The sequence below is a fragment of the Tenrec ecaudatus genome, chromosome 1, assembly GCF_050624435.1.
Source record: "Tenrec ecaudatus isolate mTenEca1 chromosome 1, mTenEca1.hap1, whole genome shotgun sequence".
Lineage (NCBI taxonomy): Eukaryota > Metazoa > Chordata > Mammalia > Afrosoricida > Tenrecidae > Tenrec > Tenrec ecaudatus.
This window is the reverse complement of record NC_134530.1, coordinates 239,214,351-239,242,263: the sequence shown is the minus strand read 5'-3', so window position 1 is coordinate 239,242,263 and position 27,913 is coordinate 239,214,351. Positions and strand designations below refer to the sequence as shown.

General features: G+C 47.4%; 1 protein-coding gene across 1 annotated transcript in view; it reads left to right on the top strand.

Annotated features, from left to right (window-relative positions):
- Nucleotides 1-27,913, top strand: part of LOC142439887 (endoribonuclease Dicer-like) — a 49,811-nt gene that overhangs the window by 8,438 nt on the left and 13,460 nt on the right. Inside the window, exons 2-12 of the mRNA XM_075542560.1 lie at nucleotides 13,773-13,849; nucleotides 15,590-15,758; nucleotides 18,076-18,530; nucleotides 21,522-21,654; nucleotides 23,146-23,388; nucleotides 23,932-24,086; nucleotides 25,115-25,283; nucleotides 25,806-25,985; nucleotides 26,201-26,414; nucleotides 26,644-26,797; nucleotides 27,717-27,899. Coding sequence (XP_075398675.1) covers nucleotides 13,773-13,849; nucleotides 15,590-15,758; nucleotides 18,076-18,530; nucleotides 21,522-21,654; nucleotides 23,146-23,388; nucleotides 23,932-24,086; nucleotides 25,115-25,283; nucleotides 25,806-25,985; nucleotides 26,201-26,414; nucleotides 26,644-26,797; nucleotides 27,717-27,899 — 2,132 coding nt within the window. The remainder of the gene's footprint in view (nucleotides 1-13,772; nucleotides 13,850-15,589; nucleotides 15,759-18,075; nucleotides 18,531-21,521; nucleotides 21,655-23,145; nucleotides 23,389-23,931; nucleotides 24,087-25,114; nucleotides 25,284-25,805; nucleotides 25,986-26,200; nucleotides 26,415-26,643; nucleotides 26,798-27,716; nucleotides 27,900-27,913) is intronic.

Genomic DNA, 27,913 nt, shown 5'->3' with positions numbered 1-27,913 from the left:
TTTAGTCCTAATTCTAGAGACCTGCTGTAACAACCTTAGGACTTGGTGGAATTTAGTCCTGTTGTCTATTCTGAAAGAAACTATTTTCCTAACAATATTACTTTACACTAGTGATGCCAAAGCAAGGGTGGGTGAATGCTAGCACCCAAGTCAACTTTAGACTGCAGCTACTGACTGCGCCACACACTTCCCGCCACACTCTTAATAAAACAAAACCAAAAGGCTCTCGATGAGGCAGTACAGGATTGATTTTGTTCTATTAAATCCCAACCCTCATGTGCATCTATTTTTAATAATTTGGGTGAGGAAGGGGACGTGACTTCTCTGGAAGATGAGCAGGCATTGAGCTGTGAGCGTCCAGAGCAGCTGGGGGAGCATCTTCTCTCCATGTAAGAACAGCTGTTGTGGTAGTCCTCCGACGCCCTGGCAGGCATGTTCTTGAGGATGATCAAAGTGAGCCTATCATTTCTGTGAGCTTTCATACAAGAATGAGATTCTCCTAAACACTGGTAGCTACACCCTGATGGTTTGATAGCGTGGATGCCCCAAGACTTAAGACTTTTCTGATACAATGGTCTTGCCTCTTCCTTTCTCAACATTGCTGTGTTCGTATGTCCTTTCTTCACGTGTGAACAGGCACCAAAATGCACAGACTCACACCCCCGCTGAGCTCAAGAACATTTCCAACTTTGGGCTCTAATGAGTAGAACGCAACACTTCCGTACACTTCTTTGTGTGGACGTGGGGTATTTAGCATAACATTGCTGAGTCAAAGACCTTTATATGCTTTGATTATAAGAAGCCGCCAAACTGTTATCCAAAGTAATGGTCCGATTTTGTATCCCCACTGGCAGTTTATGAGAGTTCCAGTCCCACATTCTTCACAACATGTGCCCTTGCCTGCCTTTTAAAGTCCAGCCCTTGGAAGTGTGTAGAGGTGTCACATTGTGGTTTTAATTTACATGCTCCTGCAAGCAATGTTTTATGCTGTTACTTGGACATTGGGTTTTAACGCCTTTGTCTATTTCTGTTAAGAGTGGAAGCAATTGGGGCCATCTGATTTTTTTTAAGGATTTGTATTTCAAAAACTTTCCTTGACTTTTCTGAGCATGGTTCTCTTTCATAAGCCTTTTTATTGACACACGGGGAACTATTTTCACACAAATCTGCCTGCTCCGATCCATTTCACTATAACATAGTTTTGTTGCCTTTGATTGCTCCTAATTTTTTTTTGATTGTGGAAAATTATGTATAACCTAAAGTTTTCATTTTAACAATTTTAAGTGCATAATCAGGTGCGGTCATTACATTCATAATACGCAATTATCACCACAGTATTGTCCCCCCCCCACCCCCGATTAAATCCTGGTGTGTTTTGCTCTCGGGTGAATGTTCAAAGCACACTAGCAAGGTCTCTGGGGGCCATATGTAGTTCTTCAAGGAACTACATTTCCCACCACTGATCACATTATTTTGTATCCCCGCCAATCGTTATGAATGAACCAATGTATTTGCATTCTTGTCAGCACTGGGCACTTGTTTTTTAGTTTACCCAATTCTTGTAGGTGTATGGTGATATTTTTATGGTGGTTCGACTGTGCATTTCCCCATGGCCTAGTGATTATGCATTCGTTTGCGTTCCACACGGTCAGTGGTTGGAACCCAGCAGCCAATCTAGGCAAAAAGAAAGTCCAGTCAACTTGCCACCATGTTGTTGTTTGGGTCCCAGGATGTCCCTAGGGAGCGTGCTTTCCTTGCTCCCCTTTCAGAGACTTCTGGCCAGTCCCTTCGCTTCATACCCGAGCCCAAGGTGCCTGGTTATCTTTGGTGGGAGAAATGGGGAAAGGCATATGGCTACTTCACCATCCCGGCAGCAGCAGTTGCACATTGAGAGGTCGTTGTGTAAAGTTACTCCTAAGTGCTACTCTTGCTATTCTCTTGTCTTCACACAAGCCTCCTGAAAAGAGGCCTCCTGAAAAGTCCAAAAGAGCACGCAAGTTGGTTGAAAGTGTCCCGTCCTTAACCTGGCGCTCTTCAACTCCTTAGGGCCTCCTCTTTTGTCCAGCACCTGCCTCCACCGTGACCTAGTTGGTAGGCAAGTTTGCTCAGCAGTCTGTTGACTTTGGATGACTTCTCCCTATGCTAACATTTTTAAAATTATGGAACATGTTAAACATGTGACATGTAGACTCTGGACATTATGCTCCAAGCTTCAATGGCAGTTGGACTTGAGGCATTACAGACTAAGAGAGATATCCATTCCAATCACACTGGAGAAAATGCCCCTAAAAAAAACCTGTGTTTGTCCAGGTTGACTAGAGAAACAACTCCATAGACAATCATATTTTCATAAGAAAGAACTTTAAATCAAGGAGTAATTTGATGTCAAGAAAACATCCCACCCAGTTCAAATCAAGTCCAAAATGCTGATACTAGTCTATACATATTTCTCTAGACTCATACAGTTACATGAAATGATGGAGAATGCAGGAAGATCACAGGCCAATGGGTGCAGAGTCTTGTGGATCCAATGGTAGTAGAAGTTTCACGGGGCTCTGGCAGGTCTCAGTCATAAGGCTCGCCAACAGGAAGGTGAAGGAGAGAGAGGGGCTGCTTGCGGGTCTCAGCATTTCTTTCTGTGGATTGTCAACAGGAAGACCAAGGCAGAGAGCGGAATTTCCCAGAATCCTCTTGAGAAGGCCATGCCTATAAGGAGGCATCATCAGTCTGTGACCTGATTGACAGGCTATCCTTCACCCCTACACTTATTCAAGTTGACATGAAATTCTGTAACTCCCACAGAAACCATAGTCTTTATTTACTCCCAAGCTTTAGCAAATTGGAGAAGGTGTCATGAGTGAATGACTTGAGAATTAGAATGGATCTAGATAAATTTGACAATTTCACTGGTTCTTCAGGACTCTAACGTGTGTAATCAGGAGAGGTCTCCATGAAGAGCAAACCCCCCCCCCCAATTGAATATTTTAAAATCATTCTTCTGTATCGTTTTGCAAAGCAATATACAAATATGTGTATATTTCCCATAGACTCATAATCATTTTTACCAGAATATCTTAACATTTTTACCAGAATATCTTGTTCTAAATTGTGTGGAGTCAGAGTAACTAAGGTTTGCTACAAAGGAACATTAGTAAAGGAACTTTAGCCACACATAAATGATTGTCTGGTTTTCTTGATCTTGCGTTGAGCATTCTATTATTTCCATATTTCCTGAAAAACTTAAATCAGTTCGGTGGTAGAGTCTGACAGGTATCTCACTCGTTCACTGAGTTAATTCTGACTCAGCAACCATATGGGACGGTGTAGACCTGCCACTGTAGGCTTCTGAGACTGTAACTCTTTACCAGAGTAGCAAGCTTCATCTTTCTCTTGGGAAGCACACGATGGGCACAGTGGTGGTTTTGAACTTCTGCCTTTGAGATTAGCAGTCAAACTCCAAACCACAATGCCACCAGGGGTCCTGATGGATATCTAGTATAGTCCTTTATTAAGCTTCCTTTTGAAAAGCTCAATTTCAGATTTGCATTTTCTAGCAAGGGCCTTTCGAAGAGTGTAGAGGAATGCAGGACCTTTGTGATCACGAGAGTATATGACATTGGTATGCCAGGCGAGCTCAAGCACACCACTTTGTTAATAGTTAAAGCCTTTATTACCATCTGGTTCAAGAATAGGCTAGAGCCTGGCAAATTCTTGACCCAGGACAAGGAAATTCCAAGTAGTGGGCTGTGTTACGGGGAGGGATATTCAAGCAGATACATTCTTAGCAAACTGGAAGGGCAGAGGGGAGCTGGGGAAACATGGCAACTGCAGGTAATCATTCAAGGTCTAACAGGATAGTTTACATTTATGCTAACTGGACAGGCAGAGTCCAGAGACATCTTGAGAGAGTCTGGTCTGTCAGGAAGGCAGGGAGGGGTGGAGGGGGAGAGGGGCTAGCTTTCAGCAGGGGGTTGAAGGGAGTTTTAAACAAAATGGAGCTCTTCATGCTAAGCTGGGTTACTACTATGTTATATATGTGGTTAATTTATGATGTCAGCCAACACTACCAGTATGGAGGAGGACAGAATCATTTAAATAGGATCCTAGGAATGAGGACAACATTGATGATCCACCAGGGCCTCCTACTAGTGTTTGTTGTAATTGCCACCAAATGACAAAGGCATTTATATACAGGAACAAAATTCATTTGTTGGCCATTTGGATATTTATCTTTTATATAAACATAATGTTCTATACAATTTAACAAACCTAATAGTTAAATGTGTATATTAATAACACATCTCCTGATTTAGGATCGTATAGTTTCCTGTTTAGATTTGCCCTAATTTCCACTCCCCCCATATATTGTACAACATATAAGACAATTCTCATAATTGGATAAAGCTAATTAAAATGTGAAGTACACTTTGATTTTTAAATGAGAGAACAAGAAAATTTTATTTCCTGTTTAACTCCAAATATAGCTGTGCCAGCCTGGCCGATAAACACATGTGGGATTAATTGAAGGGCAGAGAGATAAATAGCTTGGTGAGCCTCGTCTTTCTTGTCTCTCGCTCTTTGATCATCGGACCAGTGTGCGTCTGCTCTGTACCTCGATTTGCAAGCTACACTACCTGTGGGACACCAAACCTCTGAACTGTGTCACTGTAATCTGAGGTCCCTTTAAGACTTGCCTCACCAGAGAATTGGAATGTACATCTCGAGCTGGGGACTGAGTGTTGGTGACCTTGCTGACTGTTGGTGACCTACCTTGCTGTTTGCTGCCTGTGTTGGGATAGCCTAGCTCTCTCTCTCTCTACAGAGGACTACCCGGTGACCCTCAAAACTTGAAGGACTGCTAGTGTCTCACAATTCTCTCGGGAGTGAGTTGCACTGAGCCATTTGTACTGATTTATAATTTAACTGTTCGTTTCTTGTATTATATATCTATCTGTATATAATTTAACAGTTCATTTCTTGTGTTATATATACATCTTTATAAATATATATATATATAATTATCAGCAATCTAGTTTTACCTCTTTAGAGAACTCTAACACAATAGCTCAGATATAAATAATAAAATAATGGTTTTACTCTGCATTTTGTGATTTGATTTAGAAACACTAATGTTTCAAATATCCCCTTACATGAGGACATGAATATAGGTTATAAAGATGAGAAATGATTAAAATACTAGTCATAAAAATTGTATTTAAAATCCAAAGTCTACTAACTGGTCATTTCATTCATATATATATATATATATATATATATATATATATATATATATGAGAAATGAGAAACTTTTGTAAAAAATTCCACAAGATATCAATGCAAAGATACAAATACCAGCATATTTCAGAGATATTTCAGGTTCAATGCCAGGCCACTACAATGAAGTGAAAAATCACACTAAAGAGAGTCACGTGAACTTTTTGTTTCTCGGTACATGTAAATGTTATGTAGTCTATTAGGGTCACTGTCAGAGCAACTTGCTGGCATTGGGTTTGGATGGGAAGTCTGTCAGCTTGCTAATAGCAATACATGATCAGTATGAACTATTGTGAGACGCTTCAAATGTTATACAGTGAGACGCTAAGTGAACACATGATGTCGGAGAAGTGGCATCAAAAGACTTGCTGGATGCAAAGCTGTGACTTTGTAACTTTCATTTAGTCACAAACACAGCATATTATGCAGCACGAGAACCAGGTTAGCCTTCAGGTTAACTCTTGGTGACTCGGGGGAATGTGAGGTATTCTCCAAACAAGGTGTAGAGCAATGTCTGGTTTTTATTTTATTTTATTTGTGTGTGTGTTTGTGTGTGTGTGTATGTGTGTGTGTTTGTGTGGCATATGGCACCAAAAACTTTTCTGCTGTTTCAGTATTTTTCCCATCAACTTTTCAATGCATTTGTTAGAAGGGTTCATAAATTTGTGACTTGTTTCTTTTATCTCCTTTAATATTACCTGCGTGACCAACAGACATCTTAGTAAGGAAGAGAACATGCAGGAAAGGAAAGATAAAAGTAACCCCATTTTTATCTTTTTTTGTAATTTTACTTTGTTTGGTTTTAAGTTCAAATGTGGCAAATGTCAAACTCTGGCTCACTCAGTGCCTCCCCAATGGAATCACTAGTTCTCAAATGGAAGCCTTCATTCCTCTTTGTACACACACACACACACACACACACACACACACACACACACACACACACCCCTACCTATGCCAGAGAGCTTGTACAGTGTACTTCGGGTCAGGCCAGTCTTGAGGACATCTTTCAGATCCAAAATGTGCTTTTTACTTCTGAAATCTTAAGATTTTCTGAGATTTCCTAATGTAACCTCTATCTTTATTAGTGGTTTGCAATCTAGTTTTTGTTTAGTGTGAACTGCTAGAATACTACAAGGGTTGCTTCTTTTACAGCGAGACTAAGGTGCATCGGCTTGTTTTACTATTTAAATGATGAACTCCTGAGCTTGCTGCCTGGCCCGTTTCTTGATACAGCTGTCTCTTCACCTTCCTTCTAGGCTAGAGCTTGTCAGCCGGCTTCCTCCTTTCCATAGCGCACATTCAGAAACTGGAATGGTAAGTGTCTGATAGCCACTGTTACACGCTATGCACAGTCTCACGGTTTCTATTTCATCCTAGGCAAAACCAGATGAGCACAAGAATAATCCTCGCCACTGTTCAATTTCCCCTCTTTTCCTTTTTCCACCTTTAGTTACTGAAGGTCAACAATTCATTTCCCCATGACACAGTGCCCATACTGACTAGTATGGTGATTTAAACTGGAAACTGTTGAGTTTTTCCCCAAACTCAAAGCCTCTCTATATTATTCATAGCTCAGATGTTCTCATTACAAAAAGAACGAAGTCAGTAGGAGCCTTTCCTAACTTTCAGAATGTGCACTTTCAGTGTGTATTTGTCATTAGTGAGTGGAGGGCTGCTTGAACAGGAATGGATGTGTTGGTGTAGGGGCTATTGAGTGCCTTCTGACTCCCAGTGACCCCATAGGACACGTAGAACTGCTCACAGGGTTGGCCCAGCTGTAACCTTAATGGGAGCTGATGGACAGGATGGCTCCCTAAGGTCTTGGGAAAGGGGACTCACCTATCCGTGAGCAGCCCAGCATTTAATGATTGCATCACCGGGGCTTCTAATAAAATCTAATACGTGGCGCTAAGAGCCCTGGTGCCCACTTACATCCTGGGCTGCTAACTGCAAGGTCAGTAGTTAGGAAACACCAATTGTTCTGGGAGAGAAAGATGGGGATTTCTACTTCCATCAAGATTTACAGTCACAGAATCTCACAGGGGTGGGGGAGGGGGAACAGCTCTGTCTTGCCCTGTAGGGTCCCTGTGAGTCAGTATCAACTCTGTGGCAGTGAGGAAGCCAGCAAAAGCAGGTCCCTAAGAAATCCCGGTGACTTAGTGGGCTGCTAACTGCAAAGGCAGCAGTTCCAAACTAGCAGCCACGTCTCACGAGAAAGTTAAAGCTTTCTACTTCCGTAAATTACAGTCTCGGAAACCCACAGGGCAGCTCTACCCTGTCCTCTGAGGTCGCTGGGAATCAGAATCAACTTAATGGCTGTGAGTTTGAGAGTAACACGTATCACACTTAATAATCGTGGATTGACAGGTACCGGGACAGCTTTAAGCCTCGCAATAACCTTTGGAAAATCGATCTGGGTACTATTTGGCAGATGAAGGACGGAGATACAGAGACTGAAGTGTCTCCAGCGCAGTGAGTATGCAGGGCTAGGTTTTGTCCCATCAGAATCCCCTGCAAATATTCTCACCCACTGCATACTTCTAAGAAACACTGGCCCCCAGAATATGACAGAGGCTTTATGCGTCCAAGTTAATTTGGGGAACACCAGCCACCCAACCCCCTGTTATAGATTAATAATCCCAATTATCACAGTAAAGGCTCTGAGAGTCCTGAAGGAAACCTGAGAAGGTAAGATAGCAATAAGGACTAGCTTTGGGTGCATATGTGTGCGTGTGTATTAGCCTGCAGTCTCCTGTGCATTTTCAAGCTCCGGAGGCGCTTCTGTCTGAGGAGATTGTGCAGATGGCAGTTCCTCTGGGCCCCGTTTGCAGCACTTTCATCTGTCAGGACCCCTGCTCAGTTCTTCAGACCTAAGTGTCCTCAGAGGGAGCATCACAAGTCTGTGGGAGGGTCTATTTTGTCCACAGACTCTTTGAAGCCCCCTGGTGGCCTTTAAAATAACAGAAAACACCTTGTTGATGCAAAAGTAGACGGTGGGTTCCCGATGGTGTGCACCATGTCTGGGCTTGTCCCTCTGAGAGAGTTGCTATTTTGCAGTTTGTTAATATACCCCCCACACAACCATCCTCCCCCCCCCATGGATTTGTTTAAAGTGGTAGAAGGAAGTCTAAGTGGTTTTGTGATCGATGTCTAACTTCATTCAATTCACTGGAAAGTGTCCTCCTTAGTGTCTTTGAAGACTAATGATGACCAGGTGGTGAGCCTTTGGATAAGTGTAACGAGACAATACTGACTTGTCAGGGGAATGGAGTTGTATCAGTTCTGTGCCATCGTCCCCATCCCTTTAAGCCCCTCTCTGTAGCTGCCATGACACTCGATCTCATTGAGAGTCTTGCTCGTTCTGGGACTGGTCCCCAGTGATCACTTGTCTAAAGTCTGAGAGGCAAAGTCTCACCATACTTGCTTCTAAGGTGCCTTTGGCTGTACATCTTTCAAAACTGGCTGGTTCTTCCGGCCGTCCACAAGTGCATTCAGTGTTCTTCACTAAAACCACCATTCAAAGGCTGCAGTCCTCTGTCTTCATTGTCTCATTTTCCCACGAGGAGATTGAAAAGACCATGGCTTGGATCTGGCACACTGTTGTCCCAAAGGTGACATCTTTGCTTTTAATGCTTCAGAGAGGTCTTTTGTGCACAATTCTTTTCAACATTTAAGCCATTGAGTCAGGTAGCATGTGAATCATAGTTCAATAAAACTTAAAAACATGAGGTCATCTGCTGAAGATTTCCCCAGTGCAGTCATGACTCTACCAGTGTTGGAATGAGTGACTGCCAGTGTGCTACTCACGGTCCCTGGACCTGGATGTCCTGTGAGTTCTTGATGGACAGGTGCACTGGCATCCTGCGGTGGGCTGGCCCCTTATAGAATTATCAACATTCTCTTTGTTGTAGAGTGAGAAGAAAAGTCACACTTTAGATTCACAGAACTTAGAGATGTGAAAGCCACATGTACAGATCTTCATGTCTGCAGGACAGCCTTTTTCTGGCCTCCCTGGCTTGTCACTTCCTTCTGTCTGCCCTGAGAGAGGCTGTTGGCATGCCTCCCTCCAAGTCTTCAGGAGGAGCAGGGTTATGGGGACCTTGGCATTCAAGCAGTTGACCAGGCCCTGGCTTTCGCATCTGCCTCATTCTCCATGTGAATGCTTGGAGAGCAATTGCTGGTTTTGAGTGCTCTTTGCTCAAGCATCCTCCGGGTCAACAAAACTCTGAGGCCTTCCCCCATTCGAAAGATTGAATGGGAATCTCCAGGTTTGACAGACACCAGATATTGAAGGCTCTCAGAACATCTGACACAAATTATGTCAAGAACTGCCAGCCCAGGGTGCCCCGATGTGGCTGAGGAGGTAGCAGGGGGCAGATCCTCAGCATGGTAGTTCTTCAGCTCAGTGATCCAGTGCTGATGTTGCCTGTCTCAGATAGGACAGGCCCTTTGCAGGGTGGGCAACCTATTTTTTTTTTCCATTTGGAGACTTCTGCTATTTGAAGGCCACACTGGTCAAACATTGGATTAATTCGCCCCTCACAGGCTGGCTGGAGCTGCTTCTCTTTGATGAGACCTGTGCTGTTCTCTGGTATTGATGGTTTGCCGGCCTCATGTGGCCCACAGGAGAAAGAAGCTCTCTACTCCTGTAAAGAGGCTTTACAGTGTCAAAAACCTACAGAGGCAATAGTTCTACCTTTAAGGTCTCCAGGAGGCAGAATTGACTTAGTGACAGTGTTTTGTTGGGTATGGATGGCCCATGAGCCAGACATTCTGCACCTGCTTTGCAGCATTTATGTCTACCCACCGCTTCCCACCTGTTGCTCTGAGGGGGTCAACGTTCTGAGACCGCCCATCTCATTTACCGCTTGTAGGGCACAGGCGGGACCCCTTCAAGCTCAAGACCCTGTGGAAGCAGAGAGCTCTGGTCATTTTCCAGGACAATAGACGTCCTTATTTGACAAAGGTTCAAAAAGAAAAGATTAAAGTTTTCTATAATCTCTCTCCATAGAGTTATAGGATGGTAACACTTTAATGCGCTTCTCAGTTACAGTGTGTCTATGGGGTTAGTATACACACTTACATGTATAATTCTCTATGAAGTGCAGATGTCCTGTGAATATAGTTTGGCATTTTGCTTTTTCGCTTCACATGCTGAACATTTCCAATGTGAATTCCATGGGTGAAGAGTACTTTCACTGGCCTTATAGAATTTTATTGTAGAAATGAACCATAATTTGATTGCTACTCTTCTCATGACTTTAATCATTGAACAAAAGCTATTAGAAGAACATTTTATACATAAAGTATGTTAACATTGTGGTATTACTTCAGGCATTCCCCAAATAATGATGGTGTTGTCTCAAATGATATTTTACATCTAGATCAGCAGTTCTCAACCTGTGGGTCATAGCCCCTTTGGGGTCGAATGACCCTTTCACATGGGTTGCCTAATAAATCTTGCATATCGGATACATTACATTATAATTCATAATGGTAACAAAATTACAGTTATGAAGTAGCAATGAAAATAATTTTATGGTTGGGGGTCATCACAACATGAGGAACTGTATTAAAGGGTCATGGCATTAGGAAGGTTGAGAATCACTGATCTAGATTCTGCAATTCATTGCAATGGATATGAACTCACAATGATTATAGCATTTTATTAAAGAAGTTAACAGGTTATAATGTAGGTTAGAAATGCTAAGGTGACAGTTGTTCATCAGGACACGTGAAAAAGGTATTTTATAACCACTAATAAACACCCAAAGGGCATTCTACTTCCCTGCAAACTTCAACCTGAAGGTGTTCAGCTTCAGCTCTGTGGGCCAGTGAACCCAGCTCCCTGAATTAAGTGTCCAGAGGGACCCCAGTCCAGAAAGCCTCAGTTCAAAGGCACTCAGCAAAACCATGGCTCCTTCCCCCTGCCCATTGTTTGTCTAGAGGTACTCCGCTCCACAAGCTATCCTCCTGCCCCAAAGCACTCATCTTTACTTGCTCTGTAGGCTGGCAAGTCCACCACTCCGTCTTGTAGTCTGGCTCCTGGTGCTGCTGCTGCCCTTCTAGTGCCACAGATGTCATCTAAATCAAGGAGAGTCACAGAGATCGCAGGGTCTAGTGGGTGTGCTCCACTTTGGGCACTTGGTGCTACTGGACCCTCTAGTCCCTTCTCAGAGAGCTCATTTTATGCTCAGCAGAATGGCAGTCCAGTGACTCCTGTTCACCATTACTCAATAGTTGTGTCAGTCTGGGTACTAGAGAAACAAATTCATAGACACTCATATGTGTATAAGAAAGAGCTTCATATAAAGAGTAATTACACATTAAGAAAACATCCCAACCCAATCTAGATCAAGTCCATAAGTCTGATATTAGCCCATATGGCCGATACCAATCTATAAAGTCCTCTTCAGATTCATGAAACACATGCAAGGATGGCAAATACAGGAAGATCACAGCCCAGAGGGCGGGAAGTCTTGTGGGTCCAGTGGTGTTGTAAGCATCTCAGCGCTGGCAGGGGTTTCTACGTGTCTCCTCCAGCTCTGGGCACAAGCATAGCTCCATGTGTTTTGTCAGCTGCAATGTCTCCCAGGGAGTGAGCATGTGTCCTGCCTCCAGCAAGCTATTTATTATCTCTTTAGTGCCTCCAAATGAGGTCATCAAGCTGCAATCTGATGGACAGGCTAAACTCCACCCATTGACTCTTAATCCTCTCAAATTGATAACAGATAATGTAACTACTACACTGGTTAAAGCTATTCATATATTTTGCAACCGTCTTACCCAGACCCATTCATAAAAGGTCATTTGGTGGGAGATAAGGAGACTTTGGTGAGTCCACATTGAATAATGCGCTGCTCCTGCAACTATAAACTGTTTTAAGGTTTTGGATACCAAAACCAAAACAAGCCATTGGTTCTGACTCATCATGGCCCCAGGTGTTGCAGGTACTACATTAGCCCAATGCAATGTGTCATTGTGTTTCTTGAGTGCTCTTGACTGCTCCTTCCTGAGGCATTGATGATGGATCCCAATAAAGTGCAATTCCTGACACTGTCAATCTTTTCTCTGTGTGTCCTGATATTGTCTGTTGGTTCCATGGTGAGATTTTCATTTTTTATGTTGAGACATAATCCATACCCAAGGTTGTGGTTTTTGATCTTCATCAGTAAGTTCAAGTTCTTTTAGCTCCCACCAAGCAAGATTGTGTCAGCTGCCTAATATAGGTTACTGATGAGTCTTCCTCCAATCTCGAAGCCCCATTCTTCTTCACATAGTCCAGCCCAGCACACAGATTGAATACGTATGGTAAAAGTATAGAACCCTGAAGCTAATCCTTTCTGATTTAAAACCACTCAGTACCACCATACTTGGTTCAAAGGACTGCCTCTTGGTCTATTAGAGGCTCTGGTAAGATTTCTGGAATTCCCATTCTTTGAAATGCTATTCATGATCTGTTAGAATCTACCAGGTCAAATGCTTTTTCACAGCCAGCGAAACCGAAGCAACCATCTCCCTCGTGTTCTCTGCTGTCAGTCAAGATCTGGTATCAGAAATGATAGCCCCCATTCCATATCCTCTTTTGGATCTGGCTTGAATTTCTGTCAGTCCCCTGCCCATGTACTGCTGCAGCCATTTTTAAATAATCTTCAACAAGATTTTACTTATGTGTTTGATCTTTGTGGTTTCAGCACTGTTAATAATTGATGTTAGACCAATTTTTTATATTTATGTTGGGTTTCCTTTCTTTGGAATGGGCGCAAATATGAGCCTCTGCCTTTGACCTCATCTATTCTTGATCATATCTTACCTCTTGAATTCATTGACTCTCCACACGTTCTTTGTGATGCAGTGATTCTGTGCATTTCTCCCATTTTCTTTTGATGTTTCTTGCATTGTTCAGTATCTGGTCCTTCGAATCCTTCAATGTTGTAACTCGAGCCTTAGATTTGTTTATTTACTTTCTGTTATTTATGTTTGAGAAAGGCTCAGCACACTTTTCCTTTTGAATTTCTAGCTTCAGGTGTTTTCACATTTCATTATAATCCTGTCTTCTCAAGCTGTCCCTTGAGTCTTTTGTTCAGTTTTTACTTCATTTCTTGCAATCACTTTAACTACATTCAAGAGTGAGTTTCAGAGTCTTCTGACATTCATTTTCTTTGTTCCTTGTTAATGACCTTTGGCTTTCCTCATGTGTGATTTCCTTGATGTCACCCCACAGCGTGCCTGGCCCATGGTCATTAGTGTGCAGTGTGTCTCTGAAGTTCCTGTGGGATGGGGTCAGGGCTGCACTTTGGCTCTCACAGACTTGTTTTAATCAGAGCTTTGACCTGGCTTATTCGAGTTTGACCCTCTGTCGAAGAATTCTCTACTCTAGATCGACTGGGTCAGGATCCCCAAGTGACTTATGCAAACTTATGTACCACTTGGGGCACTGTATGAATTAAGTTGGGATCTTGTTCAAATGTAGCTTCTGATTCTGTCTACCTCAGGTGGAAATGCAAATGGGCATCACGGCCCAAGAGCAGAGCAAATGGAACCAGTCTGAAGCTCTGATTGAAGCTTTTAGGTTTGGCCTTGCAGCTGAGCAGTAGACGACCTATTCTCTTGTCTGGTTCTGATGCTGCTGCTGAGATACTCCATCATCTCTTTCCAGACACCGTCCATCTGACTCTTCTATATTCCTTCCAGCTTAAAGGGTGTTAAAGCAGAATGCAAAAAACTGATTTTGACCTTATTTTCTTAATTTGTGGCAATTGAGTGGGGGAGGGGAAGAGGTCTCTGTGTTAGTCCAGGTTGATTAGAGAAAACTAATCCAGGGAGACACTCATATGTGTGTAAGAGAGCTTTATAACAGAGTAGCTGTATATTGAGAAAACCTCCCAGCCCAGAATAAGTCCATAAGTCCAATGTTAGCCCATATGTCCGATCTCACTCTATAAATTCCTCTTCAGACTCACACAGCCATTCAATAATTCTGAATGCAGGAAAATCACAGGCAAGTGGTTGATAAGTCTTGTGGATCCAGTGGCGGTGGAAACATCTCCACATTGGCGTGGGTCTCCACGTGGCTCCTCCAGCTTCAGGGCTCTGGGTCCATCAGCTTGGCTCCATGTGTCTTGTCAGCAGGCAGATAAAGCAGAGAGTGTATCTGGCCTCTAGTGAGTTACTTATCTCTGCCATGACTCCAAATGAGGCCATTAAGCAGTAACCTGATTGACAGGTTAGATTCTACCCCCCCTTCACAAGTTGACAGGAGATTATGTATCTGCCACAGTCTCATAACATAAACCAACACAATGGATGCATTGGAGAGGTCAGAGCAATTGCGTAGCTTTCAATGATGGGAGAAACAAAAGCATTTCTTGGGAACATCTCCTCAGACCTGAGAAGTGGGAAGCCAGGACCCATGGCAAAGTGGCAGCACGGCCGGCTGTGACAAGACCCCTTGTGCCCAGGCCAGTGGGAGACCCAGCCAGGAACTGCTATTCCTAATCACCAGGCTCAGAGAAGAGGCTGCCGGGGGGAGTGCCCAGGTGGAGAAGAGGGAGGGAAACGAGGCCCAGCTGCTGGCTCTATGCCTTCCTGGATAAATCTCCAGCTTGTTGACCTGGGCGTCCAGCTGGGATAAGGGAGGGTGGAAGCCCCATGGCCCAGTCTCATGGGCCGAATCTCCAGAGGGAGCCCATGGAAGAGAGGTCTCGGAGGGAGACAGTTCTCACTGTGAGAGAGACCTCGGTGGAAGGAACCCCAAAGCCGGACTCCAGGGTATAGTCTGCTTGGGGGCTGTGCTTGCTGTAACACACACTATGTTGACAGTAGCCCCAAGTAGTGCCTGCAGGTCCAAGGACACAGCCAGCTCTTAAGGGATTCCTATAGCCTTCAGAAGGGATGCAGACATCCAGACAGACCAGGGTGGCCACAGAGGGTGCAGTGCACTGTTTCCTGTCACCAGGCATTGCTTCAGCAGCTCCGGGGAGGCGGTGTGGTGTGGCCGAAAGGACCCTCAGAACAGGAAGCCTTGGACATGTGCCCAGCCAGATCTCTGACAGCGCCGGCTCTACCTGGCAGGTAATGGGTGCTCTGCTCTGGGGCCCCTCTTCTCCCCCATCCCGCCTCTGTAATTCCCATGGCTCGCATCAAAGCGGGGAATCGGTCCCTGGAAACATGATAGATGCAGGAATCGCCCCACGTGATCTGAGCAGGCATTTAGTTTTGTTTTACAAAAGCACCTTTGAAACCCTGGCAGCAGTTGTATTTTCATTGCCAGTCGCTGATGGCATCCGCCTGTTGGTCTCTGCCTCATCAGAAACACATGCCAGCCATGCGAGATCGTGGCCGCCTGCGAGCCGTTTGCCGACAGAAGCGGGCTGTATGACAGGCTGCGGATGGAGCTGGAGGAGACCCTTCTCTTTGTCAAGGACTGCAACGTCCCCGTACACTCCCACACCAGAAACTCCATTTTCATTTCGAGACAGGTGAGCGATTGCTCTCTCCGTTTGTCCCGGGGCGGACTGAGGTCTGGGCTGCTCCTGCGGCTGTGTTATGGGTGAAAGCCCGTGTCTCCCCACCTCTCTGGTCAGAACATTTTATTTTGTGATCTAACACGCATTTATTTATATTAATTATCCGAACCCAAACCCACTGCTGTGGGTTCCACATTGACACCCAATGGTCCTGTAGGACAGGGGAGAACTGTCCCCCCACCTCCGCCATGGGTTTCGGAGGCTGTGATCTTGATGGGAGCAAACAGCCTCGTCTGTCTTCCCAAGGGCAGCTGGTTGGTTAGAACTGCTGACCTTGAGGTCAGTAGCCCCAGGCTTCACCTGAGGCATCAGCAGCTGTCCTGATTATCAAGAGTAGGCACCCTTTGATTATTTGGGGAGAGGGGTTGGGAGTCCTGTCATGTGTGTCTAAGAGTAAGGAGTGGGTCTCTGCCCACAGAAGACTGGGCTGTTACCTCCTGTGTTTCTTAAGGAGTGTAACTCAATGGTTAGAGCCTGTCTGCTCCCCACCCCTCCCTTTAAGAAGCAGGTCCCCTCAGTGTGGGCTTCAGGCTTTCAGCATATCCTGGGAGCTTGTTAGAAATGCTAATAATCTCCCCTCACCCACACTCCCACCATATTCCAAAGCTCAGGTGGGGATTGACAGGTTGGGGTTTGTCTGATGGGCTCTCCAAGTGATCCTGATGCCCTGTGAGAGGCTTTACCTTGAGCTGAGGGAGCCTCCTCCTCCCTCCTGACTGATGCCGCAGCAGCCCTGCCCCCTTTCCCCAGCCCTGCCCATCTGCCCGCAGCCCTGCCAGTTACAGCCACTTTGCACAGGCTGCTCCACGTTCAGAATCTGCCTAACCCACCTGACGTGGGCAGTTGTTTCCTACTGTGATTTTATGCCTCACCATTGTAGCCCAGGGCCTGGCTTCTTTGGCCTCTCTCCGTGTGTTGTGCACTGTGACCGAGTGTACGTCACGTCTGAGGTAGTCCGTCGTTGTAGTTCCAGGCCATGATTCGGTTCTGCTGGTGCATATGGTGCCAGGGAGTCAACGACCCCATTGTAGTTCTGTGTAGTCACATCACAGAGCTAAAATTAAGTTTACCTTCATTTGATACCCAAATCAGACTCCCTGCCATCGAGGTGATGCCGACTCATAGTGACCCTAGAGGACAAGGCAGAACCTTCCCTGTCGGTTTCTGAGACAGACTCTAAGGGGGCGGGAAAGGGGGTAGAAATCCTGTTTCCCTCCCTTGGAGCAGCTGTGGTCTTCAAAATGCAACCTTTTCAGACAGCAGTCCAACTCGTAACCAGTGTGCTCAGGGCTCCCTCCTCTGTCTCATGGCACCTTAGCATTTCTATTGTTTGTTCACGGAGATGGCGCTGGGTGTGAGTCTGTGGTTAGAGTACATACACAAGGGGGCAACAAAAAGTTGGTGGAAAAATTCCATGACCGTTTTACTCCCGTTTTCACAAGCCTTCTCTGAAGCCCTCTCATCTCCAACCAATGAATCAGCTGCCCTCCGGTCAGCTCTGAAAGCAGGCAGCCCAGCCCTGCTTCCATGTCAGAGTAACACTCTGCTCCTTAAGGTGTCCTCAAGCTGGACTGGGGAAGTAGTTCACCAGGCCTTTCTTCCAAGGTGCCTCTGGGTGGACGCCAACATCCACCAACAGCTTTGTGATTAGCACCCTAGTGTGTTGACTGTTTGCCCCCCTCCACTCCCCCCCTTCCCCACACACACACACACATTCACATCCAGGTTGATCTGCCTGAAAAAGCAGCACAAACCCATTGCCACAAGTCCATTCTGATTCTGACTTGCAAAGACTCCATAGGACAAAGTAGAATTGTCCCTTAGGGTTTCCAAGGCTGAGCTTGTCATGATAACAGACTGCTGCCAGGTCTCGCTCTCCCACAGAGCAGCTGGTGGATTCGAACCACTGACCCTTCAGAGAGTGTTGGATCACTGCACCCCTAGGATGACACCTAGCTTTCTCTCTCTCGCACACACAACACAACACACACACCCCTTCCCTGGCTTCAGACTTCACCAATGGGTTATATGTGTGGGATTGGCACTTTGTCTCTCTCTCTCTCTCTCTCTCTCTCTATTCACACGCACTGTCTCTCACACATACGCACACTCACTCTCATTTTCCCTGCCTCCCACCCTACCTTACACCGCCCCCTCCGGCTCTCAGGGCTGTCCCCTTCGGGTGTACATCCTGGGGTGGGTGGCTTTTGAAGGGCGGTCTGAGGAAGATTGGAATTCAGGTCTGAGCCCTTACCTTGTTGTCTGGCAGATACTCTCAGACTGCCGCGAGGTGCTGACAGAGCTGGGCCCCTGGGGTGCGGAGCAGGTGGCAGGGCTGCGGGTGCAGGAGCTGCAGGAGTGCCTGGAGCAGGAGCAGGAGCAGGAGAAGCTGCAGCGCAAGTTCCTGCTCCTCGCGGACACGTGCCTGAGGCAGGTGCATGCCCTCTGCGGAAGGCACTTCTCCCCCACTGCCCCTCCGGATCCTGCGTTCCTGACGCCCAAGGCCACCAAGCTGCTGGAGATCCTGCGCAAGTACAAGCCCCGTGAGCGACAGCAGTTCGAGTGCAACCAAGGCGGTTCTGCGTCTTGGGGCGACTCGGAGGAAGATGAAGATGAAGAGATTGAGGAGGAGAAACCAGAGGCGAGCTTCCAGGCTCCCTTCACCAACTTCTTGTGCGGGATCATTTTTGTGGAGCAGCGATACACGGCTGTTGCCCTGCACAGGTAAGTGAAGGTGGGCCTTCTGTGCCCCCTGGTTGCATCGAGAGGAAGCTTTTGGTTCTGCGTGGCGATGCGCGCGGAGCAGCCTCAGAGCTGGCAGAAGGAGGAGGTGAGCGTCTTGGACCTGGGACCACGCTGGTCATCCACCAATCACGCTGCTCAGGGGTAGGTGGAGGCATTTACTCTGGAATGTACAGTTGATGTTGTTGGTAGGTGCCATTGAGTTGGCTCTGACCCATGGTGACTCTGCAGGACAGTAGTAGCCACTGCCCAAGCCAAGGCCATCCTCACAAGGGGTCACCCACATGAGTCCATTGCTGCAACCACTGTGTCAATCCAGCTCATCGGGGCCTTCCTCTTTTCCACTGTCCTTCTACTTTACCGAGCATGAGGCCCTTCTCCCGGGAAACGTCTCCACTGACAACATGGCCAAGGTTTGTGAGACGAGGCTCATCATTCTTGTCTCTAAGGAGCACTGTGGCGGGACTTCTCCCAAGACAGAGCAGAATTTATAGTTGCTTTCCCAAAAGTACAGGTTTGATGTGATGTGTCTTACAGGACACAGAGCCACCAACTCTGTTAAAAATCTACAGCCAAGTGTCCAAAAATCTAGTTACAGGAAAACACCCTTGTTTTCAAGTCCATTCACTTAAGTCAGATGTTGCTTATTCTTTGACTCTGTGCTAGACATCGGGCTAAGCAGCTCCTGTTTGATTTTCTCCCATCCCTTAACTTCAGGATAAATTCTGCCTGGTGGTTATGGTGGTGCAGACAGGGCTAACCTTGCTTTCAGACAAGCCTGTACGTTCCAGTGGGCAAGTCTGCAGGGGGACTAGCGTAGAACAACTGGGCTCTCTCATTGATGGGGGTTCAGAAGCTCTGGGTACTCTTTTCTGGCTCAAAGGTGAGTAAGCAGGCTAGAATTTTGAAACTATCAGCAAAGGTGGTAGTGAATCTACATTGTGGGGTCTGGATTCCAGCCCCCCTCCCCACTCCTGTCATCAGTTTACTTTCCTGTCTCTAGACACAGCCAAGGAGGTTTACCTAGCCACATGTCAAATGGTTGGGTGTGCCTGTTAGTTCATGCGCCCTGCACAAAAGGGGAGTGGTTTATTTTGTACTTGAAGTGATCTACTTTTCTGGGAGCTCTATCAATTGGCCCAAGCTGATCCCCAAGAGCCTCTTCTGCAAGTAGTGGTCTCTGAGGAAAAGCTAAGCTTTGCTACATGAGGTAATTGGGTTTTTCCTTCTTTCTTCCCTCCTTGCCCCTCCTTTCTTAACTGCTGCTGAAAGGGTTAGGGTAATGAGACTTTTTTGAGTACTAAAAATTTGGACTCTAGGGTTCACCTGGCAGTTCTCAGTCTGGTCATTTCCAGAGTCATTGGTCCTGATCCCTCTGATGACTGTGATGTAAAACAACCTGGGAACAAATTACCTTCAAATCACATGCTTAAGGAGCCACTGGGGACCATCTAATCCGACCTACTTGCTTTGGCCACAGGAAAAGGACAGCCCCGGGAGGGAAGTTGCTCATCACTGGCAGAGAGAGTCCGTAAACCCTGCTGTCCCAGCTCTGTCCTCTCTGTGGCCCATGGGACAGGCAGGACTGAAAGCCCTATCTTTCTCCTGAGGAGCGGCTGGTGGTTTGGATCTGCGGATGCTACTCTCCGCTGTGTCCATGGGTGGGAGTGGTTCCCTCAGGAGGCAGACACTTCCTTCCCAAGTATCTGTTTTTCAGCCAAGTGAATTCAGCCAGGGTGGGGGTTTTGGAGAAGCCTGGCCATCTTCACCTACCCAGGGGGAACTGGAAGTTCCCTGTTGTAACCTAGGTACAGTCACAGTGGCACTCACTCACAGGGGCGTGTTCTCCGTATGGTAGCAGATGGGATGGCAGCCCTTCCCTGACCGGGCCTACACCCCAGCAAGGCAGGCTCCTGCACGGAAGGCAGACTCCAAGAGGGACACTGCACAGTGGGCTGCCAGGCAGGTTCGGGCCACCCTCTGATGTTCGTCTGCTTGTATGAAAGGAAGGGAAAGCTAGACATGGGCTCTGCTGCTGGCTGGTGCCCTGCGTCCATGGGTCTTGCTCTCTGGCTCCAGGTTTTGATGGGGCTATGTATTCCTGAGCCAGCTAGCTGCCTGGCAGCACCATCTGCCCTATGCTGGGTGACCCCTCTTCTGTTTCCTGGGTACCTTGGCCTGGGTCTCTCCAGCAGGATTGGCAGAAAGGGCCACAGTGGGCCTCTTGGACCCACCAGCAGGCTAGGCGGGGGCACCATGTTCTGCCCTGGCCAGCAGGGGGAACCCACCCAGGAGGCAGGAAAATAATGGGGATTGAGAGGTTTCTCCACAAGCCAGTTGTTACTTCCCCAATATCCCACCCGAGTGCCCAGGGGCTGGTGAGACAAGAGGTGGCTGAGTCTTCGCGCCCGGCCCGAGGGCTCTGAGGACTGGTGAGAGGGAGTAAGGCCCCCTTGACTGGTGTCCCTGTGTGCTCTATCGGGGGTCACAGCTGCGCTCCCACTTACACCCGCATCAGGGAAACACGGTGAACTGTCATTCGCAGTTTGTTTCTCCCCAAAGTCCTGCCCCAAGCGATGGCACTGAGGGTGGGTGGGGACACACACTCCTCTGTCCTGCCCAGCACTGTAGGGGCCCACGTGTCTCCTAAGTGTCTGGGGTGAAGTGACCATTCCAGTACCAGCACGGCTCGACCTGGTTTGAATATTATAACCCCCTGGACGATGGGTGGAGGGGGTTGCAGATGGCAGGCTTTCAGCCTGACCCAGTCGACAGACAAGCAGACAGGACACGCGGCCCTTTTCTCCATGTGCTCCAGTAAGGGACATCCGCTTCCTTTTGACAAACTTCATTCCTTCAATGGAGCCAGTATTGTTCTCCCTATCTTTGGCTTCCATTTTATGGGAGCGGTTCAAATGAAGTGTAGTTTCCCTCGGCACTGCCTTAACTTCCAACCATGTGCCGTGCCCTTAGATTGATAAAGGAAGCTGGCAAACAGGACCCCGAGTTGGCTTATATCAGCAGCAATTTCATTACTGGGCACCGCATTGAGACAGACCAGCCCCAGGACAACCAGATGGAGGCCGAGTTCAGGAAACGGGAAGAGGTAAGCTCGGGACAGACGGCCCTCTGAGCATAGACACTCAGGCTGCCCCTTGGGAAGGTGCTGGCCCACAGTGCCCTAGCAGGGGCTAGCATGTGACAAGCGACACTGGGGCAGCTCTTCAGGGAAGGATGGATGGGAGGTTAGCATGGTGACTTTGTGGACCGCAGCCAATCTCATTGACCTCTCTGGATGGTGGTACATCTAAGGTGGTTTCCTTAGAAAACCAAAGGTCTAACAATGATATGGATGTGCATACGAAGCAGGAGATGGAAACGTGTACTTGGCAAGTGTGTGTGTGTGTGTGTGTGTTGTAGTTTTTGGTGTCCTGTGTTTTACGTGCTTTTAGGGGCTCAGTATAGGGGGCAACATCCGAGAGATGCTAGAACCTGGTATAGGATCTCACTAACCAACCAACAACCTCTTCTATATCAAGTCTGTTGTGCCACGCGTGCTTAGCGGGTTGATTCCTGTTGAAGTAACTTGCCACAGTCCAGTGGTGTAACCCCCTGCCACGTTTGAGGGGTGCACAGCCAGACTCAGGCAATGGCCAACAGTCTCAGGCCCTGCTTAGCACGTTATAAAACTGGCCATGGGTTTGGGATTCACACACATTTTAAATTGAGTATGAGAAAAGCTCTTGCTTTTTATTTTTGAATCGTTGCTCTAGCTCTGGAAGTTGAAGCTTCCCAAGGTGCCAGAAGAGAAATCCTGGCTGTGCAGCTTTCAATTCCCAAGTGGTTTAAGGATTGCCCTGAAAGGGTTGTGACACTGGTAGCAGCCCACATGGCCATTGTGGAGGGTGGCATCTCACAGGCCCCACTTGGGGTCCTGATAAAGCCAGCTCATCTCCTGAAAGCACCCTGTGGTCTGTGTGGGGTGGCACCGCAGGTAGAGCAGGCAATGCTCACCAAGGGTAGCAGTTCGAACCACCAGCTTGCTCCTCAGAGAAGGATGTGCCCGTGGCTTCCATAAGATCAACAGCCCTGGAGCCTATGGGGCAGTTCCAGCTGCTCTGGCCTTGATTTTGATTCCCTTGGGAAACACAGAATGGCACTTTGATTAAAGCACCCACACACATACACACACATGTTTGTCATGAAATATTGGGCAGTAGGGTGGCAGGGGGCACTTCAAAAAGTGTGTGGGCAAATGTCATTGCCTTTTAATTCTGCTTTCCCCTGAATGTTGTGAAGGCACTCATACCTAACTAACCAAGGACACTGCCCCTCTGGTGCTGCTGAAAAGGACTGTCCCCTGGAGCCCAGGCTCTCTGTCCAGGTGTCCACGGGTCCTCCATCTGTCTCCCTGGCCTCTTTAGCCTGGCACTTGACAATTCAGTGTGTCCAAAGTATGGGTCAACAATGACAGGTGTCACTTATATCTGCTGTATTGTAAAGGCTACAATGCTAAGAATTATAAAGAAATTTAGATGCACTTCTTAAAATGGCCTTTTCTTGGTTGATTCCTCCCCCCACCCCACCCTACCCCTAGGTCCTTAGGAAATTTCGAGCCCATGAGACCAACCTGCTCATTGCAACCAATTGCGTAGAGGAGGGAGTGGCTCTGCCGGAATGCAACTTGGTGGTTAGTTTTGATTTGCCCACAGAGTATCTGTCCTACATTCAGTCCAAGGGAAGAGCCAGGGCCCCAATCTCTAATTACATCATGCTCGCAGATATGGACAGAGTAAGAAGCTTCGAAGAAGACCTTAAAACTTACAAGGCAATTGAACAGGTGAGCAGCACCAGGAAGAAATTCGGCGCCCCTAAGCAATTGCCATTCTTGGTGTGCAAAGAAGTAGCTAAGGATAGTTTTAATGTATCCCCGCCCCCACCACCCCAACCACCACATGCACTTCACAAGGAAGTTTGGGATGATCCCACACCAGGCCCCAGCAATGGTCCCCAAGAAAACCAACCCTGCCAGTGCGGTGTGGATCTGGGCAGAGAAGGTTTTTTTCTGGGACAGTGTGGTGGGGATGGCGATGAGGATGGATTCACGGTTTAGTACCTGCATTTATGTAGACATCATAACGGTAACCCTTGAGCCTGGGTGGCGAGCGTCACCACCGGATCGGCGCTGGGGCGGATTCATCAGGAGTGCCTTGCACAGGTGGCACTAGGCTGTTGGAGTCTGTTCAGGGAGCTGGAGGCTTCCAGGACAGAGCCTTTCATGTATGCCCAGAAGCAGATGATTAGATTAGGGCAAACAAGGCATTTTTTTCTTTTCCTTTTTTGTTTTATCCCTCATCTTAAGTTCTGTTTTTAAAATGTTCAGATCTTGAGAGACAGATGCTCCAAGTTGGTGGACTCTCGTGAGACCAACGTTGAGCCTCGTGTGGACAAGGACTATGTCATCCCACCGTGTGTTGTGAGGCCAGATGTCAGCGGCCGCAGGGTCACCATCAATACGGATATTGGACACATCAACGGGTGGGTGGCAGCCCCAAACCTCAGCCCCTCAGGGATGTGTCTGGCTTATGTATCGCAGGCAGTGGCCAGTCTTTTCATTCAAACACAAGAAATGAAGTTGCTTCCCCCCACCCACCCCAGTCCTCTGGTCTAGTGAAAAGGTAGCTACAGTTGTAGTCATGCATGCTGGCCACGGCTCAGCGGTCTCACGTGCTGATGCGTGCTGCTCTTGACATGACGGAGTGGTTTTTATCTCTCAATCTTGAGCTTTTTGGATGAACTTCCCATTAACATTCCTATTGGACTTCCCCTTCACATTCCTGTCAGAAGATGATAGGTTAATTTATGCTGTGGAGTGTTCTCGTCTACTTGGTCTTGAGCTGAAAATACTGTTTCTAAGATCTAGAAGCAGGGGTATCTTATCTAGGTTGCATGCACAGTCAACATCCTGGAGATGAGAAGAAAAGCACAGACAAGATTTTTTTCTTTCATTCCCTGCCCCGCACCCGTCACAATTTCTTTTTTTTTTTAATTAAAAGATTATATTATTGGGGACGCTTACAACTCTTATAACAATCCATACATCCATTGTATCAAGCTATTTGTACATATGTTGCCATCATTCTATTCTAGATATTGGCTTTCTGTTGAGCCCTTGGTATCCCTGCCGCAGTTTCAAAGGCTACCAAGTTACAAGAATACTACAGAGACCTCCCATGACCCTTCTCCTAGAGACATCTGCTCCTGTCTCACGAGAACTTGCTTTGTAGGCAGAGGGTCTTCTCCAAGTTCATGGGCCGGCCTCCGCTGTCCCTTCATCCTCTGGTCTCCTTCAAGGAGCCCTGGTGGCACAGGGTGGAGAGGTTAGCTGCACACCGAGAGGTCTGCAGTTCAGACCCACCTGGTCCTCCCGGAGATAAAGACGTGGCTTCAGCCTAAGCAACCTACAGGCCATCACCCTCTCAGTGGGGCCTCTTTGAGTGGAAACCTACGGGCGGGCAGCACGTTCTAACAGGAGTGGCACATCTTCAGGCGCTCCTTTACATCAGGGGCCTTGGGGTCAGTCTCTGTTCTTTAGGTGAGCTGGATGACTACTTGATGCCGGTGGGGGAGGAGATGGTGAAATATGAAGAAGAGCTTGATTTACACGATGAAGAAGAAACCAGCATTTGGGGAAGACCAGGATCCAGAAAACGGAGGCAGTGCTACCCCAAAGCAGTTAGTATTGATTAGGACCAGTGGCACACCAGTCTGCCCTGGCTCTCTGTGCCTGGCTCTGTTCAGTCTAGATCTCTACTGGACTTCCACAGCCTCCAGGCTTCTACCCACTCAGGGTCAGGATTCCTGATCCCCCAATGACTGCTCTCAGAATAGTTGTTCCCCACTCCCCTCCCATGGTTCCACCTCACTGTGTTGGGTGTCTCTTAGGCTCAGCATCAGATCCCACACAGGAGATTATTTCATTTGGAGGGGCCGGGGTCGTGTTTCATCCTTTTGGTGGTGTGCTTCTTGCTTTCCCTACCTGTGGGGCTGAGACAAAAGTGAACTTGTACAATAAGCTAAGCAGTTTGAGAAGGATGCCCTCTGGGTGAAGGGTGCCTGGGGAGGTCAGAACAAGCATCTGCTGAGAGCATGGAAGCTGCGCACTGGGAGGCAGAGTGTAGGAATGGTCTTGCCAGTCCCTGCATGGAGGGGGCGGTCATTCTTGAGCTGATCCTGAATCTTTCATCGTGACTGCAGATTCCCGAGTGTCTTCGAGATAGTTACCCCGAGCCCGAGCGGCCCTGCTACCTGTATGTCATTGGCATGGCCCTGACGACGCCTTTGCCAGAGGAGCTCAACTTCAAGAAGAGGAAGCTCTTCCCGCCAGAGGATACCACCAGATGCTTTGGCATACTGACAGCCAAACCCATCCCTCAGGTAGCCCCTCGGTGATGCCCCCCAGCCCCCCAAAGTAAAAGATCTTTCTGGAAAAGATGATTTAGGAGTGACCCCTCTTTGTGTCTTATCTCAAGCATCGAGGTCTTCTGTGTAGCCTTGATAAAACATGCCTCTCTTCCTTTGCAACCGGAGCTGCCCTGGGAGAAAATGCCGGCTAACCCCGGGGTGGGGGGGTGCTGTGTTCCCTGGCTCAGATTCCTCACTTCCCTGTGTACACCTGTTCGGGCGAGGTCACCATATTTATCGAGCTGAAGAAGTCTGGCTTCACCTTGTCTATCCAAATGCTTGAGCTGATTTCGAGACTCCACCAGTACATCTTCTCTCACATTCTGCGCCTGGAAAAACCAGCCCTCGAATTTAAGCCAACAGATGCTGACTGGGCATACTGCATTCTACCTCTCAACGTTGGTAAGCGGGGAGCCCAGTTTCTGCATTCCTTCTCCTGCCCCAAGGGCTGCACAGTGAACATTTTCGTGTGCCTGTTGGGTCATTTTCCATAACACGGGGCCCCCTCGGCATTGGCCTGGGCAACTCTGAACTGGATGTGGGAAGGGGCAGCAAGCCTACAGGGTCTTGTCTCTTGTTCCTGCTGTTCACTGCACGGAGCTAAGGCGTTTCTCCTTCTTTCTTCCCTAAGATCATGACTCCAGCACTTTGGACATTGACTTTAAATTCATGGAAGATACTGAGCAATCTGAAGCTCTAATAGGCATTCCCAGTACAAAGTACTCAAAAGAAATGCCCTTTGTGTTCAAATTAGAAGATTACCAGGACGCTATTGTCATTCCAAGGTGGGTGGCCTGAGGCTTTGTTGGAGAGCATTTCCCCAGCTCCCTGGGTGGGAGGCCAGTGCCAGACAGCCAGCAGGGACCTCGGTGGTGACATTAGGGACACAGCAAGGTACCTTGACCTGCTCTCCCCTGTGTGCCTGCTTTCAGAAAACCAACATATGTGTGACGGGGCATGCCTCTGACAGTCAGGCAAGCTGGGTGACACACCCACTCTTCCTTCCTCCTGTCTCCATCCTCTCTACCTCCCAAGTCCTGCTCTAGACGTTGACCTTCATAGCCATCGCTGCTGCTGCTGCTGCTGCTGCTGCTGTTACTGTCATTTCGTCCAGATAGCTTTACAATGAGGGGTGTCATAGCGCTCCCTGTGCTTGCCAGTTTTCAGTTTTCTTGTGAAAATCCAGGGTTTGGAGGGTTTTCTTTCTTTTTTTGTTTTTCAGCCATGAAATAAAATAGAGGCACTTTTCAGAGAACCAGAAGCATGGCTATAGTTCTGTTTTTTCTTTATTTCGCTGGCACCTCAGCGTTGCCATTTCAGACGCTGGCTCTCATTAAGCGGTCGCTCTCGTTAGACTACACACATGCCTCTTACCGTCTAGTGTGGCAGTGAGTGCGCTGTACTTGGTTGTTTGGATACTGCAAGGTTTTGTAGTGTTCCTTTTGATGGAACTAAGAAATGTATCTCGATGCCTTTTGGCTTTGTAGCCCCAAAATACAGACACTTGGACGAGTAATGAGAACAAAGACAAAGACGGGGAGGAGAGGACGGTCTCAAGTCTCTAGAACTATAGTAATCAGAATTGAAAGTTTCATTTGAGATTTTATTTTAACCATTTAAAACCCTAATTCCTATCTCCTTATGAAGAATGGCTGCCTTTGGGAGGGCAGGTGCTCACCCCCAAAAGTCATGTGCCCTCTCCAGGTACCGCGATTTTGATGAGCCCTTTCGCTTTTACGTCGAGGCCGTGCACACTGGTCTCAGCCCACTCAGCAAATTTCCTTCCCCTGACTATGAGACATTCGCTGAGTATTATAAAACAAAATACAACCTGGACCTGACCAGTCTCAGCCAGCCCCTGCTGAGTGTGGAGCACACATCTTCCCGGTGAGACGCTGCTG